Consider the following 21,727-nt stretch of genomic DNA (forward strand, 5'->3'; position numbering starts at 1 on the left):
GGAGCTCGGGGAGAACGTTATTGGAATTCTGTTTTTTATTTATTTATTTTTTAATGAATTAATTCTTCTCATCCAATTTAGGTGAAGATGAAAAGAGAACAGCGCTGCAAGCATCAAATGTTGACCGGGTCCGGGCCGCTCGGTTAATATCCCACACTTGTAATATATTATCTTTTTGGCTCCTTTTAGGAAACCTTGTTTACAAAACCCCAACAACAGCATCATGAAAGGACATTTCCTGTGTGTGTGTGTGTTACTGGGGATGTTTCATACTCATTTAACAAAACTAGCCCCCCCCCCTCCACCACCGCCACCACACATTTGCAGATGCACATGTCCGGCCCTCACCTTACACCGAGCGCCTCCCGAATACAAAACAAAATCCCGTCCACGTGCATGGAAAGATCTGAACGACTTCGAGAGCCTCCTCCATGCAAACACGCACGTCGGCGGCCATGCATGTAAATGTACATGAACACGCACTGACGCAAACGCTTAAACTGAGGTAAACACCTGCCACATATGCTGCGATGGCAAGATTAAAATTTGATATGTTCATGCGCTTTAACCTAAAATAAAAATGGGAAAAAAAAAACGAGCCGACAGCTACGAGGATCCGCTTCGTCGTTCAAAAAGAAAGTTAGTCGGGATAATCTTTACGCTTTGCTTCATTTACTTTCAGTGAAAACAATCGTTCCAGATCTCGGTAACACTGAAAAGCACATGCTAAAAGGGAGATTGTGTTGCGGTGACGTGTTTTTAATTCACTCTGCCAACCCCCGGTGCATGCCAGGTCAGCCAAAAAGTTAATTTCAGACTCCACACACACACACACACACACACCCACACACACACACAAAAGAAGAGGGAGTGCATGCTGTCAAGTCCTAAAAAACAAGAGGGCGTACAGCGGTTTAATGTCAGAACAACCCGGTCTGCTGCTGCAGCTCAGGGTTCATGCTACAAAGAACATGGAATCCCTTTAGCTCGCCTGCCCGCTGCTGACAAGGTATCTGGCCTCAGATTCATGGAGACAGTCAGCAGACATTAAGAGTCAGCTAGCCATCTGGATCAGGCCGCGGTGAAGCAGACATTCACTCGGGGCTCAGAGGGGTTTTCCTCTCCCCACAGACAAAAGCAGACGAGCTCAGCTTTGGCGCGTCCAGGAGATCTCTGTGTCCGTTTTGGATTATCCCACCTGTGCAATTTGTGTTTCCTCTGCTCCCCCCCCCTTTCGTTATCTTGCCCAAAGCGTAACGCACCATACTGTCTGGAGATGTCCCGATGGCGATGCCTTTGGAGAGCCCGAGGGCTTACGAAGCTGTCGCCGTCTCTGGCATAAGAATCGTCTGTGGCTTCCAGGGTTAAGGGAAAAAAGGCCAAGATTTCTGGATGTGAAAATGTGGCTGTGTCACATTTTCAGCTGAGACGTATTGTAAACTGAGTCAGCTGCCAGGGTGGGGGGTGATCACTAGTCATCCTCCACCCTGGATCAATTCGATCTGGGACACGCACTGGGGGCGGGGGCTGAGAAATGGTCGCAATGGCTCATTTCAATCTCCACTCATTTCTTTTTTTTTTTTGCAAAGACAGACTTAAAGAAATTGTGAACCTATTCTTTACAGGCTAAATATATGACATCCACTGCCACTAGATCGCACTAGCGCACCAGCATCCCAGGCAACCCCCCCAAAAAAATCCACTCACTAAAGTTGGAAGAAACATATTGGGACACACCCCACTCACGAAACCTCACTCAACTCAACCTGCAAAAAAGATTACTACGCTAGTAGTTAGCATCTCTATCATCCTGTTTAGCGCTAAAACTAGAAGAGTCAGCCACCTCTCAGATCAAATCATTCATATCAGGCAGAACTGATCAAATATCAATCAATATCGCCTGAAGTAATGTACCATTTAACCATGACTCATACACACCGAGGCCGAGTGACGTCATTCAAACAGGAAGTCTTTATACCTGTTATATTATATACCACAGCACGAGGATTTCATTGGACTGTATAAACTTCTCAAACGATAAATCGTTTAGTAACGCCAGCTGAGAACAGACACATGCCCATATATGGAAGTGAGGCCACCATTTGTGACTTAATAACACGGAGCGGAAAGCGGTGTCAGAGGGTGTAAATGGATTTGATCCTTAACCAGTTAAACGCCTGGTCTGCTCTGCTATCGTAGCGTGTGATCAATTATTCATGGCGGTGGGATGCTCAGGGAGGGTGGGGGTCAGATGTTACCTTTGTAAACATTGGCTTCCCGTGCTGGGTGACCATCGTGCACTGATCACAGTCCAGGGTGATGCAGGAGTTGTGGAAGGACTCCTTGGAGTGCTTGAGGATGTAATGGAGCTCGGTGACGCCTCCCTCGAACACCGTGCTGAAATAACGGGGGATGAGCGTCCGTCCGATCGCTGCAGGGAGACAGAGGAGAGGACAGAGCCGCTGAAAATACAAGGGGCCCGAATGTGAACCCTGGGGAGAAAACGGTGACGGTGACATGGTCACATCGCTTATAAACACTGCGGGTATTTAGAATTACTACGTGTCCAATTCAGTTCAAGATAGATACATATACCCGTCTACAACCTGTACTTATGACTTTTCAATCTGAATCCGTTTAGGTTCATTTTCATTCATTTTAATGTCTGCGCTCCAGCTGCCAATATAACCCTCAGTTTTTAATCGCCTTCAGCAAACACCCTGGAAGTTGTTTTTCCTTTTTGGCTGTCTCCAAAAATGACCATCTCCTCCGGCGCAGACAGCTAAATTGAATTCTAAAAAAAAAACAAAAAAAACAACTGACAATATCATCAGTTTATATCCCTCAATGCACTCCTGCTAGGATTTGACACCTCACGGTGCTCTTACTTTTCCGCGGTCCTCAGATGAGCGAGGAGAAGAGGAGAAGAGGACAGACAGCATTTTCTCATAATTTATCAGACTAGCAGGACTCGGTGACTAAGTTTGGTATTAAATTGAATTATTAAGATGGACCACTTTTACAGTAGAAACTTTTTTTTTTTTTTGCAGAAGCCTAAAGAGACAATGAGGAGGCTACATGATGAAAACTGAAGGAGGAGTCGGGAGGGGGGGGTCTTCAGTGTTTTATAGCCCCCAGGCTTCGTCTGGTTTCCATCTCTTCCGCGTTTGCCGGCTTCAAGGAGAAGAATGGATGATACAGGCAGAGAGAAGCTTATATTTCCCGTTTCATTATGGATGCGCTGCGACGGCACGCCAGATACAGATGCTCGGACTTTTTCTTTTAACGCTATAAATTCATGTCCTGGATTGCTGAGATTATTAAAATATTTAACAAATGCACTTTTAACAGCTCACTGTTGATTCATTTGGCTTAAATTCAAATTCATGCATTTCTTTAGCTCAATCTTTTGTCTCTGATCTTTTTAAAGTGACTTTCCATACAGATAAAACTCCTCATGAAAGGCTTCTAGACTCTAGAGGACAAACAAGCTAAAAAAAATGTCGTGCAAAAGCAGGAAAACAGTGCGGTATTCCTGAGTGGTGTCCGAAAATGTTCCGGACGGGTGTGAAACTGGCTTCTCGGCTGCAGCTAAAGGGCTCCAGGGTTAGCTAACGGGGAAGGGTTGAGCAACAATGCGTGCGATCTGTAAAAGTCGTTTACTCATGTTTTCTTTGATCATTTCCTTTTTGAGCATCGTTGGATGCTAATCCCACTACTAAGCGGTTGTGACCTGATCGACCCACTGAGCTACTTGGGACTGTTAAATAACGGGAAAAACAAAACAACCATGAATCCTGATTTTGGGATTATGAAGGCCGGCCTGCTTCTCCTTTAGCCTCTCGATCCTCGCCTGGTCGAACGAGTCTCTCTCTTCTTCTGCATTCAGCTGCCTGTCAAACCTCCATCATTAGAACTGGGAAGGAAAGAGACGGCCACATTAACCAGCGGCGCACGGCCTCTGATTTAATCCATCTTGGAGTCAAGCCTCTGCTGGCATGAATTCTGCTCCGTCTCCTTGCCCTTGGGTGGGTGGTTGGGGGGGGGGGGGGTTCTGGAGGGTGAAGGCTGGGAATGAAACTTCATTTAGAAGTGAAATATCCCCAAAGACAGTGACTCGGGAGCCTGTTGAGGTCAGACCTGGATGGTAGAGTCCCAATCGCAAGAGAGGACGGAGAGAGAGAGAGAGAGAAAGCAGGGCAGATGAGGATGGATGATGTTGGCGGTTTGGGTGAGGGTGGAGGGGAGGCGATGGGGGGGGGGGGGTGCTACCCGTGACTGGCATGTTTTTCAAATTCGATAAAGTCAGGCATGACTAAATAACACACAAAATGTTTGGCATCGTGAGCAGTGGCTGAGGCGGGGAGGAAGGGGGGGGGGGGGGTGTGCAGGGTCCACTCTCTCTCTTTCTCTCTCTCTCTCTGTATCTCGCTCCCTCCCTCGCTCAGCCTCCACCACGGTTGAAAAACAAAGTACGTGAAGGAGTGGAGCTGACTGCTAATGCGGAGGAGCTCCGAGGAGGCGAGGGGGAGGAAGACAGAGTAGAAGGGGAGTTGGAGGGTTGTGTGTGTGTGTGTGTGTATGCGTCTTCAGGGGGGGGGGGGGGGGGGGAACGAAACAAGGATGGGAGATGAAAAAAATAAGGCATTGTCAACGAGAGCAGGAAGGCTCACTGAGGACTAATAGGAAGGAGAGACAGGGAGGGAGTGTGTGTGTGTGTGTGTGTGTGTGTGTGTGTGTGTGTGTGTGTGCGCGTGTGCGTGTGCGTGCGCTCAGGTGGTACACAGATCTGCTTCTTGCCCACCTCGCCAAGCCATGCAGGAGTTCTGGACGTGTCTTCTCAACCAAAAACTGTCCTAATAAAACTCAGTGTGCATAACCTCGGGCGACAGGGTGAGCGATAAGCAGGTAGCGGCGGCCATGCTAGCACGTCTTTGGATCATTTGAAGCGTGGTCGTCTTGTCTTCCTCCTCAAAGGTTTCCTCATCTCCCTCGCGTTAGTCTTTACGTTTCGGGCGTTAAAAACCAACAGGCCCCGTTGTCTCGCCGTCGGGCACATTTAGCGGGCTTTAAATGGACATCGGTCAGGTGGCGTGTTTCGTTCCGGGCCATTTTAATACGCTTCACTTTTGTGGATGGGATCAGAAAGACATTTTAGAATTAGACGAGTCGGATGATGGAATGATAAATAAATAAAAATAATTACAGACGGAACGTTCAGGGTCATTTTGCTGACTGCTTGCTTTGTCCAGGAAACAGCCCCCCCCCCCCCCCCCCCCCGCTCAGCTTGGAAGCACATTTAAAGTCGGCCTAACGAAGATGTTACAGAGAAATCACGCGATGGGTCAAGGCCTCGAAAGAGACGGATAAACCGTCCAGCAGGAAGGGGAAACAGACTCCACATAAAAGCCTCGAAGCCATGAAAAAGACAAACATTTTCCCTTCTCCTTCCTTTATCTCCATTCTCCTCCTGAATGCTCTGTCTTCGCTGCACCATGCTGATTGGCCCGTCTTCAGACACGGGGAACTCCAGAGATGCACATTAGCCGGCATTTATCTGGGCAAACACAACAAGCGCCATATGCCTCTCAAGTTACATGTACCCAAACATGCCATTTACATATAATTAACGCCGTGTTAATTAGTCGCATTCATTCACGCCACTTCGTTGGGGATCGTCCCCCACCTCGCCGGGGCCCCGATACGGCAGGAGCCATTTTTCTGCTCGGAAGCGTGAGCAGGGCATCGGAAAAAAGAAAGGTCACTCCGGCTGGCTGATGTGTACACACACACACACACACACACACACACACGCACACACACACACAAACACACACACAAACGCAAGACACAAGCAGCTACGCATCGACACATGGCTGATTAAAAGGCTTTATAGCCGTACTCATTATTACCCCCCCCCCCCCCCAGCCCCCCCGTCTGCCCTCATGTTCGAGATAACAACAGAAAATGATAAATATTACTCTACATTGTTGTTTACGATGTTATCGTTAATTATAACGGCTGATGAACAATACAAATAGCGTTCTTTCTGCACTGGTTGGGACTATTTTCATCAGCGGATTGATACAAATTTGCTGGAGTATTTGAAACATTCTCTCTGTGTGTGTGTGTACAAACACTGTAAGTCCAAGTGTGTGTAATTCACCCTCTTCTTTAAGCGTTTTAAATGTCTGCGTGTCATTTGACATTCATCATGCTATATGTTGTGCCACACAGGCACATGCACACACGCACACACACACACGTATAGAATATACCTTCCGTGTGCAGTAATGATGCACCGAGGGATTGCAGAGGCAGCTAGGTAAACAGGTGTACACCCACACGTATGAACAAAAGTACATTTGTGTCAGACTGCAGCAATGTGCAGGAAAGCTACGTGCACTCTGCTAACACCGCTGGCATTTCTCCTGGGCAAACAGCCCATTCATCTACTCGGACCCGGGACCGGGAGAAGCCCGGTTCAGTATCGGCTCGGCTGTTTTGTGCCAAATAACGACGTAAACACTAAGTCAATTCAAAGGCTGTGCCGTGTAAGTCGTCAGACATGAGGAAGAGGATGATATCGATCGTGCACGTGTGTTTTTGTAGGAGAGAGGACCAGACCTTTACACGGGGTCGGCCATTTCATCATGTCGGGTTGAACTCAACAAGACATGAGGAAGACCAGGAGGAAGATCAGGAGGAAAACCAAGAGGAAGACCAGGAGGAAGTCATTCCAGTTCATCCAGAATCTGCAGAATAATCCGCCTGCTGCGTTGAAGGGTTGTCATTTAGCGAGGCGCAGGTCAAAGATGCATCTATTCTCTGACAAGTATTAGGACTCGTCTCATTTTGGGTAATCAATCAGTAAAAAAAAATAGCCAGAATATGTTTGCTAAATAGCATTAGCATGATTTCGAATGAGGCCGGAACACTGTCGCTATTTGTTTGAACCTGTCCAGCTACTAGTTAATGACAGAAAGACACCCCGGCAGAGCGCCGGCAAATTAAAACATGGTGGGGGGGGGGGAAGTCCTGAGACACTCAATGGGCAATTATGCAGCAAACGCAGCTCTCTGCAGTGCAGAAGAGAAAAGGCTGGAGCCGTGAAGGGGCAGAGCTATAGGAGGAACGCCGGATGATCCATAATGTCCGCGTCCTGCAAACACTCCTCAGACAGTCGCTGCTTCCTTCCAATGGCCAGGGGGGAGCGCAGGAGAGCATGGCACTTACAGGTTGTGGGTTCAATTTCTTTAGAGGTTTAGTGGTGGGAATGCTGAGGGGGAAAACACACACACACACTAATGCTTGAACTAGTAAACATTCGATACCGTCTAATATGGATGTAATTTGACCTTATTTTAATATTTATTTAATCCAGGATTGGGTAATAAATTGGATCCTTCAATCTATGACTTTAAATTATTTTTTAATGCAAAAACAGCTGACAAGATGTATGACTGGCATTCGGTGGAAAACAGACAACCTTCCCAAAATAGCATTTTCCAATTCCAATTATCAGCAACGCTTGCCTCAAACGTATCTGGATGATTTATGTATTTTATTTTTTCTTCCTCGGAGCAACAACAAGCAAACATCTCCAGGCGAAAGCAAGAGTGCGTTCATTAATTTAGTCGTCAATGGAGACGCCAGGGCAGATAACAATGGTGCCAGACTGGATCACCAGAAAGCGTGAGGTTCTATAATCATCCCTGTGCAATAAATGTGCACTTCATAATGACTAAAGTATAAAAAAACCCTAAAAGATAAAGGTGCATTTATTACACACTCAAAATCCCCGAATTTCAAGTCAACTTAACCAATTAATAAAGTTAAACAGCATCCTGTTGACACAACAGGTAAGTGATCAATTAACAAACATCCAATAACGACTCTCTTGATATGTTGGATAATAAATATTGATCGTTGATAAGGAGTGTCATGTAGCACGTTCTCTGTAACCTCCTCTGCCTCAGGAAAAATAAAGGAGTTTAAGATGAAGCAAACATATTATGAGACGTGAAATCGACAAACTCGGATATGTCATTGATTTGGATTTGTTGTTGTTGTTGTTTTGTGCAGCCTGTGATGCAAGCTGAAACCAGCATTTGCTCAGACCTATGGTATATTATGCAATCAATAAGCTAAAAAAGAGCCAACTATTAAAATCAATTATTGATCCTCGCTGTTGGTGATCGACGAGAGGAGAGTAGCACAGATGAAAACCCGGCCGCCATATTGACCCACGAGCTCAATCGATGGTTGCGGATACTCAGCAAACAAATGGGCATTTTCATCGACTCATACCTCTGTCTAAATACCCATCACGAGCTGCCATTACTGGGTCAGCGGGGGAGGGGTATTAGATCATTGGCAAACTGATTAAGTTCACGGTTTATAAAGCCCCTGACAAAACGGCTCGCCACAAGGCACACACGCCCCCGAGAGAGACAAGGGTGGACTCAAATGCCTGCTCTGTCCTAAAACAAGGATTCGACTTACTTTGAGTGACTGTGAGTTCATAAAAATGCAAGTACGTGTCGGAGCCAGAGGTACAAGTACATCATGATTACCACGACAGCTGTGGCGTTTGGCCGTGTCCCCAATGTTCAGTCCTGCTACATGGATACAGTCATGAGTATCTGTAACTACGGCATTTTTAACATTTTGGTTTTTTTAAAGGCTACGTAATGATCAACATACATCTTCAGGAACCGTGGGCTAAAGTGGAATTGTTTCCAGATTTTCCCTCTGTTTTCATGCACCTCGGAAAAAAATACAACATCTGATAGCTGCGAATTTAATAAGACGGGATACTGAGTACAGCAAGAATACCAAAGCAGGGGAGAAAGGGTTAAAACCACCCTGCATATGCAGCATGCACACACACTCACAAATGCACACTCAAACACACACAGAATGTGGGAATCACTGCCCAGAACATGAAATATTAATCAGTCATAAAACTTTAATTCAACCTCTCTCTCTCTCTCTCTCTCTCTCTCTGCCTGCATTTTGGGCTCTGCTCTATTCTATTTTGTGAGGCAAACATTTCCTCCATTGCCTTTGCAAAGAGAAACAATAATAGATTTCATAAAAAAAATAAAAAAATGTTTGCACAATTGTCCAAACTCAGGAGGCAAAGCGCATCATTAAGACGCCGCTGCAGACGGAACCAGCGTTCACGCAGCTCACATTTCAAATAGGAACGCTGCTGGGTGGCGGCGTAGTCGCTCGTGTTTAACGCCGGAATGCTCTGTTTGGGCGGTGTGGCGCTCAAACCATGAAATTCAGCAGATGGAAAAGGGGCAATTCCACCAATACTACAATATGAGCTATAAAAAAAAAGCTTTTTCTGATAGAGACCTGGAAAAGATGATTTTTTTTGTAGCCCATGTTCTTAAATGTTGTCTTATTCCACCGCAGCAATGGGTTTAGGTTCAATTTCAAGATTATCAATGTTTTAAAAAGGCATCTGCTCCTGCGAACACGGGCAGAATCTTTGAGTCTCTCTCTCACATCTCCAATAATATCCATTAATGAACTTTAAAATATGTTTTTCAGACTTTTAGAGCAAGAAATAATCAAAGGCCAAAAGACGAGAGCGTCCAACTCCCCGGCTGGACGGTGCAGGAACTTCTAGAGAGAGAGAACCAGGATGCTGCAAGGCTCATTTTCTGGACCTCTGCAGACAAGTTTCAGCTGAACGGACCGGCCGCCATTTTGACTTTCCCAGCGTGAATCTGTGACGGAGAGGAAGAGGAAGAGGAAGAGGAAGAGGGAGATAACGGAAAAAAACAGCTAAGAAGGAGAAAGATGCATCTCCACTCATCCTCATCCAGCCTCGCGCTACGCAAGGATGGTGACCGTTTGGGCAGAGATGCAAGCAGGAGAAGAAAAGGAGAAGGTGGGGGTTGAGTCGGAAGTATCGGGGACAGGGGGGGAGCCCCCCCCCAAGGCCAGCTCTCGTCCCCTCTTCACCTCCATCCATAATTCAACAGGGGTCGGCCCCCTGAGCCGTACCGGCCCAAGGGTGCAGCTCCTCGGGGAGGACACAACACGCAGAGGAGGAAGAGGCGGTGAGACACGCCCCCCCCACCCCCATCCTCATCCTCACACCGGGCCGAAAATAGTGAACCAAGTAGTAGAACACTATGGGTGAGATGCATCACTCTCTCCTGGTCAGTCGGATTCCAGTCGGACGTAGGGTGGATGAGAAAAGTGGTAACTTTGGAACACACACACACACACACACACTGACTCAGACTCCCGGTGGGCTGGAATCAATAATAATGAGCATCGATCCGCACTGGCCGGCCTCTGATAATCGGAGCTTTGATCAGAAGCAGAGAGCGATACCTGCCAGGTTCTCAGCAGCTCACCTTGGGCGGGGGGGGGTTAGGAGCTCCTGGTTTTATGCTTGCATACAGAGCTTGCTGAACCCTGTCCAGCGAGCTAGCTGGACTCGGCCTGCTGAGCACCGGCTTCACGTTAGAACACCCCATTGCTACGGTATTCCTTACGCACCTGTGCTGCACGGATCAGCGTCGCAAGCTGTTCGTTTTGTCCCGTTTATGAACGAAAGTCACTTTCGGCATCGTTTCGACCCCTCGTCTTGTTCGAGACGCCCCTCCTGATGTTACCAAGGGGCCACATACACATTTAATGCTTGAAGTACAGCGGTGCAGACCCTTTCAGACTACGGAGGCTGATGGGTCTACACCACTCTGTATTATATATAAATATGGATTTATCCATGTGTCAATAAATTTCCACTTTGAAGTTGTGCTTCTTTCTCGGTTGACTTTCACCGCCTGACTGTGTTTGTGTGTTTTCTATCAGCAGGACTTTTTATTTTATTTTTGCATGTGTGTGTGTGTGTGTGTGTGCGCGCGCACACGCCAGCGCGCGTACACTTCCTGTTTTCCAGGTGGAATTCTCCTACTCTCCAGTGCGCAGATGAAAATGCTATTCATTATTGATAAAACTTCTCCCTCTCTCTCTCAGAGCCCATTTTGTTGACCTTTCGGGATTATTCTTCTGTTAAAAGCTCGTGTTGCACTTGACTCTTCATTTTTTCATGAACCGCATGTTTGTCATCGTGACTCGAAGCAAACATTCACAAATTCCATCTGAGCAAAAACAAACGGCAGATGTGTCGGTCTCACGGGAGAAATTTCCCAGGGCGCTCTAGTGGCTATTATAAAATATAGGTTTCAGACAATTTGTAAATAACATCCAGAAAGACACTGCATTCATGTTTTTTTCCCCTCTCTCTCAGACTTAATAAAAAAAATAAAAAAATCTAGTAATGAATTCCCTCCCCTTCATCATGCAAATGTAGACTCTTTAAAACTAAAAGAAAAACAAACAAACTTCAATACTGACTGAATTTACCACCTACCTGTCACAAATCTATCAAACTGTGCGTTCTGAGTCCCGCCTACACATACAATGATGAGCAGGTAAAAGATGGAGGGAGATGAAAGAAGGAGGCGGAGGAGGAGAAATCAGGGCGAGGAGAAGATGCGGGAAATATGAGTTGAAAGAAGGGGAAATGAAGATGAGCTGACGATGACGAGAGCGAGGGAGAGAAAGAGAAGAAGAACAGGAGGAACAGAGGAGGAAGAGTGTGGCGCAGCAGAGGGCTGTTTGTGACTTCCATTGTTTCTCAGACTGGAAGGGGAAACTGCTTTTTGTTTTTGCTGTGGGATACACGGAGAGTGGGGAAACAGGAAGCCAGGCGACCTGCCCATCCTCACGGACAGCTGGTGCCCTCCGATAGCCGGTCCCCACTTCCTGTTAGCTGCACACAATGGTTCCCACCCTTCACCAGGCCACCACCAGGAAGCAAACCTTACTGACTGATCACCGCATATTCTACAAGGATTGAATAAAGAGTACAGTAACATATTTGAAGAGCAACGGGGAGCTTAAGTAATAAAAGAAAACCTCTAGATATTAGATCAGTTGAGTATCGGTTGAGTAATCCTTCACACCGCTCAGCGCGAGGATGCTATTGCTATAGAAACTGGGTCGGGTTCAGGTCTCTGTCAGACAGATTTAGAGCTGCAGAATCTGACATTTGTTTTTACAGTAGAGTGCTGTTCTTGTTATTAATATTATTCTTATACAATGTAGTCCGACTTTAAAACTCTGCTCTGTGTAAAGCACCCAATAAACAAATGTGACTCGTTGTAAGTGAAGGACGGGAACATTAGCAAATAGCAAAGACAAACAATAAGAGAGACTTAAATAAATGAATTGCGTATTTCCCCTAATGTGCTTTTACTTTCATGCCAGCAGGCTTTTTGTGCAAGAATAGGCACCAATTATTTTAGATATTGGATATTGTTTTAGAAGGAAAATGCTACAATTCCCAGGAGCCTCAGGAGCGGACCCCATTATGTCTTTGTAGGGCCCTTCTCTTTCTTCCCTTTGGTCAAATCAGACCAACAAACGCGCTGCTCACGTCTGATGCTGCATATTTCCATCAGACCTCTAGATAAAATACATGCTCTGCTTCGCCCAGATTTACACACACACTGCACTAAATATAGACAGGAAAATAACAGATGACAAAACTGGATTTGAATCCAATTCAAGCTTCTAATATTCATTAAAAGAAAAGAAAACGGTTCCACCTGTGAAATGTTCTGCATGTCTCTTGCGCACAAAGAGTCCTGCGATAATTGCATTACTGGAAATTTTCTCTCTAGTTTGTTTTGTTAAAACGTAAATTTTAGGCCAAAAAAAGTGTCATTGCATCTTGTGGCCGAGTAGATTAAAAATATTGAAACTGCTTTTGAATTTATTTTTGTTTATATTTCCATCAAATCGACGCTGCAATTAGGAAATGCAAAAACAAATAAAAACACAACTGTCAATTTAAAAAAATTAGTTGTAAAGTCTGTATATATTTTAATGGGCAATTTCGGCAAAGTTAAAGGTCACAGGAACGGCAAACAAATTGCACATGAATTGCTTTATTTGAGCGGAATGGCTGCTCCCTCTGAAGTAAATAACACACTAATGAAAAAATAATTGTGAATATTATATTTCAAATCCTGCACACTTACTCGCAGTCCGGTTTTCAGTTGACATCTTCAAAAGCGGGCTTATTAAAGAGTTGACCAACTTTAACAGCATATTTTTAGAGAGGCCACATGCTTCTTGTTTTCCCTGCATGATGCTGCAGACAGGATCTCAGGGGGAAACGTCTTTGCAGGCGGGCGTTCCGACAGGAGAGGGACATTAATGATCCGACTGCGAGGACCGTGTACAAAAGTCTTGTTTTTGTGTCACCACAGAACGGAACGAGCAACTCGGACTGTCAAACGGCCTCAGCCAAGCCCGTGCTTTACTCGGAAGAAGAAAGTTTCTCCAGACTGTGTTAGAAATAGAAATATAGAATGGCTGGAGGATGAGGACGGAGTATTTGAGTTCCTGGGTTGCGGGGGGGTCGGTCAAATAAGAGCTAATAGGAAAAAACGGAACCGGAAAACTGGCTCCAGACACACTAGAATGGCATTTAACATGTTAAAAATGAAAAGAAGTTCTGAACAAATGGAATAGATAATCAATAGCGACAATAAAACACAAGCTGCAGCTCTTATGAAGGTTGGAATAGCTCCGTTCTGATTTAGATGTTGCGGATTAATACGATAATGTCTCCTACGCACATAAACAAAGCCGATTTCTACGCCTTCCCTGATGTCCTCCTGTCACCATATCGTCAGCTGTCGCACAATCAGGAAGATTCCACCAGCGTGGCTTACAACAGATGGCAGTGTTGAACTATCCGTGAACGGAACGCACGGCAGCAAATGTTGAGGCTACCTATTTGTGTTTAAATGTAGAATTTCTGTCGCTCCTGTCTTCCTCACGCCGGCTCTCTTTGTGGCAGATCCAGCGCCGTGGTTACCGGGCTCGGTTGTCAATCACCGGCAGCGCTGCAGCTGAGCCAGAGCTGCATCATCCCGCCTGCCAATCACCGGTCTACACCTTCAATACATCCTATCCATCTCTCTATAGCGCAGCTTCGCAGCAACCCCCCCTCCCTCCCTCCATTCCTTCTTTTAAACCCCCCACCCCCCATAGAAGCATCGACACCCCCCTCCAAGGCACACAACAACACACATATAAAAACATTCACTGCCGTCCAGACAGACAAAACACACAGATGAAAGATGGGCCGGCACCGCACCTCTCCCATACCTTCATTTGGGACTCAATATTTCCTTCTCTTCATCCCACCATCCAATTCAATAGTACAGCCACAAGCCTTCCCCGCCGCCGCTGTCAATCTTTTATTCAGCAGAAAGGGACTCGGACTTATCCTTCCATCTGAGACATCCATTGTGGCTCTTCCACAAAGACACTCTATGAACTCTGTAAACATCACGGAGGCCGCGTTTAAGGCGGAGGTTTAACACTGAGCCGGTGGCGTCGCTCAGATAAAGGTCTCCACTCGGGCTGACGTCATCAAAAAAATAAATAAAGAATCACACCGAAACAATGACGGAAAACGACTGAAGTGATGAAGTGAAGAGGCTGCACAGACGCTAAATATTTAGCATCTTGCCAGCTTATTGCGTGGCCGAGGCCGTTTGGTTCATCTCGTCAGTCGCGTTAAAGACGTTTCCGTGTGTTTTCTTCCTCCTCATTATGCCCTCATGCTTGCTTAAAGATGATTAGCTTTGGTCATTTTATCGCTGCAATTATTGTGTGCTGCAATGCAAAATAACGAGAGTGAATTGTGAATCGCTTTCACAGTTTGCCCCCGAATCGGCCCACTAAACATGAAGACTTTCCCCTCTCTTGTTTGAACTACTTCTAGAATGAGCCTTGCTCTTTGATTGCATCATGGAGCGCAGCTTTCATCAGATGCCTCAAAGATTGCGCAGCCGTTCAGGGTACCGGGGAGAATGTTGAGGCCGTGGCAATTTGGGTATAATTAGAAGGAGTTCCTGAATATTTGGTGTGGGGAAACAATAATTGGCCCCACATCAATGGAGAATTGTTTCACACGCTTACGAGGGAATGCCAATATGGACCGAAATGCTCCCTTCGAAGTACCGAAGTACCAATAAATACACATTAAAAATATAAGCTTCCATCAAAGCAACATACTGTCAGTGCAAGACGAGGCTCTAATAAGTTACACTTCCAAAGATGCGATAAAATATTATGAGATATCAGAGACTACAAAGTCGCACCGCTCACATTTCAGATCTTTGCGAGAACCGGGCGAGACAGGAAGTGATGTAATCTGTCGGAATACGATGCTCATGTCGTCTCCTGGCATGATTACGGCTACCGATACAAGCAGATCACAGTTACAGCACAACATGTGATCCGGCGGGCCTCGTCTTCATTAGTGACGCACATTGGGAAATGATGAACAGCGGCTCTGATACGTCAGACGGTAAAGGCTCTACGCTGTCTTTGAAATGCCATTTGATGGTTTTATACCGTCACCTCTCATTGGCCGATGGAGCAGTAAAAGCCCTTTGTAAATGTTAGTGCCCTTCAGTATCTCAATCTCAAACGCCTGCCTGTTTGGGATTGGGTTCACCTGCCGAGGCCATCCACCTCCTCAACCAGCTGAGGCGCCAGGTCCGGCTCCCCGAGTCAGAGGTGGCGAAGCCGCAGGGTGATTGGTCCCTTGGAGAGTCGGGGCGGGACATACGGCGCCGCTGCGCCTCCTCCTGTTACTACACGAGATTTTATATCTTACAATGATTTGTCATGTTTTACTGAGGCACTCGTTAAAGTCCATTTTGATTTTGTGTTCTAGTATTGAGGCCCGAGTTACAGCTACTTGGGGACTGGGTGAGTGTGCGCCTTAATAACCGACACCACACGCGACACACACACGCACACACACGCATTGCTGCAGGCATGCTGTTTGCTTTCGGATCTTGCAAAGTAAGTTTGGAGAGTGAATTTTTTTTTGAAAGTTTTGTCATCTTTATTTTAGCTTATTTTTTATTGTTATTATCACTGTTTTCATGGACCTCTACTTTTAATATTATTACCTAGTTTATTATTTTTCATTTCTGTACTTTTTTTTTCGTTTCTCTGTTGTAAAACTCTTTGAGCTGCATTCTTATATAAAAAGCGTAACACAGATAAAGTGTATTATGCTTATTCTTTGGCGGCTCCTGTTTTGGTTCTAGTTATTCCTTTTGAACTATTTTGCGCTGCATCTCTTTCCCCCCAATGAGATGTAAAATACAGGCTGCTTTTCTGCCTGCGGTTGATCGTACATTTCATACAAGATTCAGTATCAATTAATCTGTTACTTGATGAAATATAATAAAATCCCCTTCATCAGTTTCAAGAGTAAAAATGGCTTCTTTTACAATGATTTTAAAAACTACAGCACCAATCTAAATTAAATGGAGATTACTTAAATTAAAAGTCTTACTCTACTTTACTATACTATGTATGTATACAAATTACTGCAGTGTTTATGAATGAAAATATATAGATGTATTTATTCATGCTGGAATCAAATATTATTCTTGTTAGCATGATTTTGTTTTTAGCCATGCAGAGCATTTATTAGCTTAAGCAATATTGCCCACACGCGTGCAGCACGGTGGCGTAGTGAGTAGCGCTGTGCCTCACAGAAAGAAGGTTTGAATCCTATCTGTGCGGAGTTTGAATGATCTCCCCGTGTCCGTGTGGGTTTTCTCTGGGTTCTCCGGTTTCCTCCTAAATCCCAAAACATGCAAATTAGGTCAATTTATTTGCATGTTGACCCGCAAAGTGGAAAAGGTGCTGCAGACGTCACAAACGTCTCGTCGATAAGAAAATTGATGGATGAAAGGATTTCACATTCTAATGTGGCTGTTTGGATGTCAAAAAGCAATGCAGTAAACAAAGACGTAAAGGATTGACTTTCTTTTCTGTTTCTTAACCAATTACCAAATTATGTTCTCGCTTTTCTGTCGACCGAGATCAATTTTAGAATAAAGAATCTGATGAATGAAAAGGCACAGAAGAGGACTCATTTCAGACATAAATCCATTTGTGTTCTCTTTTTCCAACAATTAACACACAGGCATTTCCAATAAGGTACATTTCCTCCGAGAAGCCACGATAAAGCCCAGCTGGAGACGCGTTACAAAGCACCTTAACACAGGTCCTCGCAATAAGAAAAACAGATTAGCTAAATTGGCTTTTCTAATTTATCCTCCCCTGAATGTTATGAAATTAGAGCGGCTCAGACTGGAGTGAAATTATTGTTTCCTAGTAATTATTGTACGCGATACTGTAGGACTCCAAAAACATAACTCAGTTTCAACAAGGTTTTAGTTCTTACCTCAATATGTTAAAAAGAAAGGGTGCCATTGGAGGAGAAACATGCCAGGATTGATTTGACAAAATAAAATAAATGCATTTATAACCCCCTGTTTTTGTATAAAATGACACAAATATAAAGACATATTCATGCATTTGGTGTCTTTATTTCCATTTGAGGTAAAATTAAACATCTGGATACACTGCTGCTGACTGAGAACCGTTGATTTAGCATCATCCAACATGGACGGCTAGCGATTTAAACCGCTGCTAGCGCTCTCCACCCTCAGAGGTCCGCTGGTCAGCGGCGCTCTGACCTGCTGGAGGATAACTGCATATATCTGCACTGTTACCGGGCCGCAGGCAGAGATGGTTCCAGCTCAAGGCCACCGGCGGCCACATTTACATCTTCTACATTCGGCAGTTAGCGGCTAACGATGAGTGCAATGGTGAAGAGGGTTTATATCCCTGAATGCCAACAGTAAAAAATAATTCAAATCATGCAGTCAAGAAAAATGTAAAGGAAGAAAATTAAGGATTCAGTTGAAAATATGCTAGAATTTCACATTTACATTAATTATTCTTCTGTGCATCCTGTCACCTGCGTGTTAACATTAGCATAAACACAACCTCCAAATGCAAACTGTGAGCATGTTCTAGTTTTCTCTTTGATGCACACAGAATCAAGGGACAACTGAGGTTGAATCGTCTTTGCCACAGAAGTTGTTGTGCGTTTCGATTTTAAGTTGCACAATGTTGCTTTGCAACACTATTTACTCTGGGAGATCCGTCAACACATACGTTCAAGAAATTGGGTTTGTACAACATGACATACAGCCATTTACGTTTTTGTGGATTTCTGAGAGAAACTGAATAAAAAAAGAAAATAACTTCAATAATAATAATGATGATGATAATATTAATATTGATGGTTTTCACTTTTATTAAGCCTTTATTAGCAGCAGCATCGCTTTATTCGTCATCCTAGTCCGGATGTATGATTGTGAATGTGTGTAACTTGTGTAACACTATGGCAGTGAGTCATCATCGCCATCGTGTTAAGCCGCCTCCCCGTTCCCACGGGAACGGGGTTACCTTCTCCACACTGCTGGGGTTTTTCATTTTTACATTTGAAAAACAAACCAGGGCCTGCCTCACAACAACCCTCCACTCCCTCGCTCTCTCTCTCTTTTGCCGCCATCTCTGTGCTAAATCACACACACACACACACACACACACACACACACACACACACGCACACACACACCGGCTCATTTCACAGCGCCACATCCTTATCTACATCTGTGTGATATTCAATATGTGTCCGATATCAAAACAAGAACCTATGCAGATGAGATGAAGGCATGAATGACAATATCACAAACTCAATAACAGCATCTCTGCTCTGCCATTGGCTGACGATGATCACATGCTGTGGCGGTAGCCGTCGTGCTTTTAGTTCTTAGTATGCAGAATCAGGTGTTGAGAACGCTTTACAGGAGCCACGAGAACATTGAAAATCTAATAGAAAAATAGATTATTTCTTAGAGATTCGTATGTGCGTGTGTGCGTGTGTGCGTGTGTGCGTGTGTGTTAGAGGCCGTTAGTTTAGACTTTGCGTAGAGCTTAAGGAGAGTTCAAACTCAATGGAACCTTTTATGAACTGAATGGAAGACGTTTTATCTAATTATTTCTCCAACATACTTTTAATGGATGGATACCAATTTTCTCACTGATAGACACAAAGAAGAAATGGAACGCATCTTTTGTGTTCTTACGTTATTATTCTTAGTAACCTTTAAAGGCATTTTGGGAACTCATACGTGTCACGGAACGGCCGTGCGGAAAGTTTCTTAATGAAAAATCTAGGTTTGTCAAAAGAATGAATGTTATTTTGGTCATGAGACCACATCACATGCTGGAAGAATGTTGTGTTGTTCAACTGCGTGCAACAGTCCTTTTACTTTTACACAAAATACAAGAGAGGAAATACACACTTAAATAAAATAACACGCGTGCGGTTTAATGAAACAGCACGGGACTCTTACTGTATCTCTTTGGTCCATCTTCGAGGCAGAAGGAGAGCGTGAGAGTGGCGTCTTCCTCAAAAAACTCTGTAGCAAACGCGTCCCACCACAAACTGTCACTTTCCTGTCAAAGGAGGAAAAATATTAAAGCACAGATTAATGCTGGTTAAATTAAGGCCCTTTTTTTTTTTTTTTTTTTACAGAGTAAGTACATTTAATTCAGAGGAATAACAACAATATGCCCTGTCTACAGGTGGAGTCTTGATGCACCAACTGATCCTTTACTCTTTATTTAATAACAGCTTGCATGCTGTTGCATTTTCTACATAAATTCAATATTGATCCATTCTGATAAGATGAAATATATTATATGGACATATAGGATTTTTTACAAGACAAGATAAAACAGAACATTGTTTTGTGGCATATTGAGGAATATTTGTGCCTTTTCATTAAAGTGAATTATATGACTTAGCAGAGATGGTGAGGATGCTAGCGGATGCTAGCAGAGATGATGAGGATGCTAGCGGATGCTAGCAGAGATGATGAGGATGATAGCTGATGGGCTAAGCATCTCAGCTGGAAGCCAAACCAAAGCCTGACAACACTTTTATTTTCTCAAGCCAGGATCCGACATTTATAGCATCCCCCCCCCCCCACCTTGCCCTCGCCCCTCGCCCCTCCACCCATCGGTGTTTGACTGATGTTAATTTCCTCTGACACGTTATGACAGATGACGGTGTTTCATTCTGCGCGGGGCTACAGGACGGCAGGCACTTTCCAGATGTTGACAATTAGCGTTGTCATCATCGAGCAGTGTCAAGCCCAATGAGCAGGGACCGGGGGCCGACCTGCAGGTCAATCGGTCTCAGACATGATGGGCCTGATGCGAGGAGGATGAGGTGAGGTGAGGAGCAGAACCTGGACCTTCTCCCAGCTCGTCAATCAACGGGCCCTCTGTCGAAGGATAAAGCTTTCAAAGAGACGTTTTAAATTTCATCCAAATGTTGTATTTTTGTTCCAGAATTCTACCCCGGAAGAGATTCTCACATGCAGGAACAAACCCATTTTGTTCACCCTGAGATAATGGTGAAAAGTGCAATAGGACGCATCGTTATCCCAAAATCTAATGCCATCAGAGAAAAGTAGTAAATCCTACATTTGGAAGTTCGGAAGCAGCAACTGCTCGGGCTTTTTCTTCTTCATCATCGTCAAAAAGCAGTTATGGCCTTTTAATATTTTAAACAATTGACCCCTCTTTCTCTAAACAACATTCAAGCAGTAGACCGTTATCTCAGCACAAAATAAGTGCGGGCATAATATTTTAGCAAGAAACAAGTATGGTGTCAAAACATTTTAGCGCCCCCATTAGGTCGCTGAATGCAACTGCGTAAATAACCAAGCACTCCAACAGTACGTCACTCTCTTCCTGTGAGTAAATTGATATGTAGATGGATACAAGCATAGTGTGTGTGTTGTGTGCGTGAATGGGAGTGTGTGTGTGTGTGTGTGTGTGTGTGTGTGTGTGTGCGCACCAGCTGTCCACAGGGAACCAACCGCACGAGCTGCCGTGAGCGTTCATGTGTCACACAGCGGCTGCACACGTCTGTTACAGATGGACGGATAGCGAGGAGGGACAAACCAGGACAAAGTAGACGCAGACAGGCGCACTGATGCTGCTCTGCATTCAGATTGAGTTCAACCCGTAATCCAGCAACGCCAGTGGGCGGGAACATCTGGGATCGACAGTCAAGGGCGCGGTCAACGAGAGTCACGCGGAAACCGCAGCAGCAGGCTTCTAATGTTTCTACGATTCTACACAACAATATGCTCTTTGAGTGACTTTAAACACACGAAAGGAGAGCAACAGAGAAGAAAATATTTGCATTGACATCCTGCATATAATCTGTGTTTAGCATTAAAGGCAGGCGCTGGTTATCAACAAGTCAACGACGACAGTCCGGCCTGCCACTCAGTTCCGTTTGTTCAACGCATTTATCTTTAAAAGTTCCCGGAAAAACTATTATACTATTATATTCTGTCAGGTTTTATTCTTGAATGAATCACATTTCTTTCCCGGTGCCAAACGCACAGCAGCGGAACGGCTATTGGACTCCGTGGAGCTTCTCCTTTGCTGAATAAGGATTCCATAAAATGTTGAGGATACTTTCTAAAGTGGCGTCGAGCTGAGGGCATCCCTCCGTTTTACGGACTCTGGAATTCATTAACTTCCTCTTTGCTATCTCAGTGAAAAGCGTTGGGCTTCCTACTCCTCTATCCAACAAACAATTGTCTTCCTTAAAATATATTTTAAAAAAAAGCCCTTTCATTTACAGTGACCGCTACTTTCCAATGTGGAACCTCTGTTAATTAGACTCACTCGTGCT

At 44.7% G+C, this 21,727-nt stretch overlaps 1 protein-coding gene across 1 annotated transcript in view; it reads right to left on the reverse strand.

Annotated features, from left to right (window-relative positions):
* The window catches only part of ldb2a (LIM domain binding 2a), a 37,638-nt gene extending 17,608 nt beyond the window's left edge, over nt 1–20,030 (reverse strand). The window contains exons 1-3 of the mRNA XM_068740652.1: nt 20,001–20,030; nt 19,362–19,464; nt 2,259–2,431 (exon numbers count right to left, since the gene is read on the reverse strand). Coding sequence (XP_068596753.1) covers nt 2,259–2,431; nt 19,362–19,464; nt 20,001–20,030 — 306 coding nt within the window. The remainder of the gene's footprint in view (nt 1–2,258; nt 2,432–19,361; nt 19,465–20,000) is intronic.
* Nucleotides 20,031–21,727: the final 1,697 nt, after the last annotated feature.

The sequence above is a fragment of the Brachionichthys hirsutus genome, chromosome 6 (genome assembly GCF_040956055.1).
Source record: "Brachionichthys hirsutus isolate HB-005 chromosome 6, CSIRO-AGI_Bhir_v1, whole genome shotgun sequence".
In the NCBI taxonomy this organism is placed as follows: domain Eukaryota; kingdom Metazoa; phylum Chordata; class Actinopteri; order Lophiiformes; family Brachionichthyidae; genus Brachionichthys; species Brachionichthys hirsutus.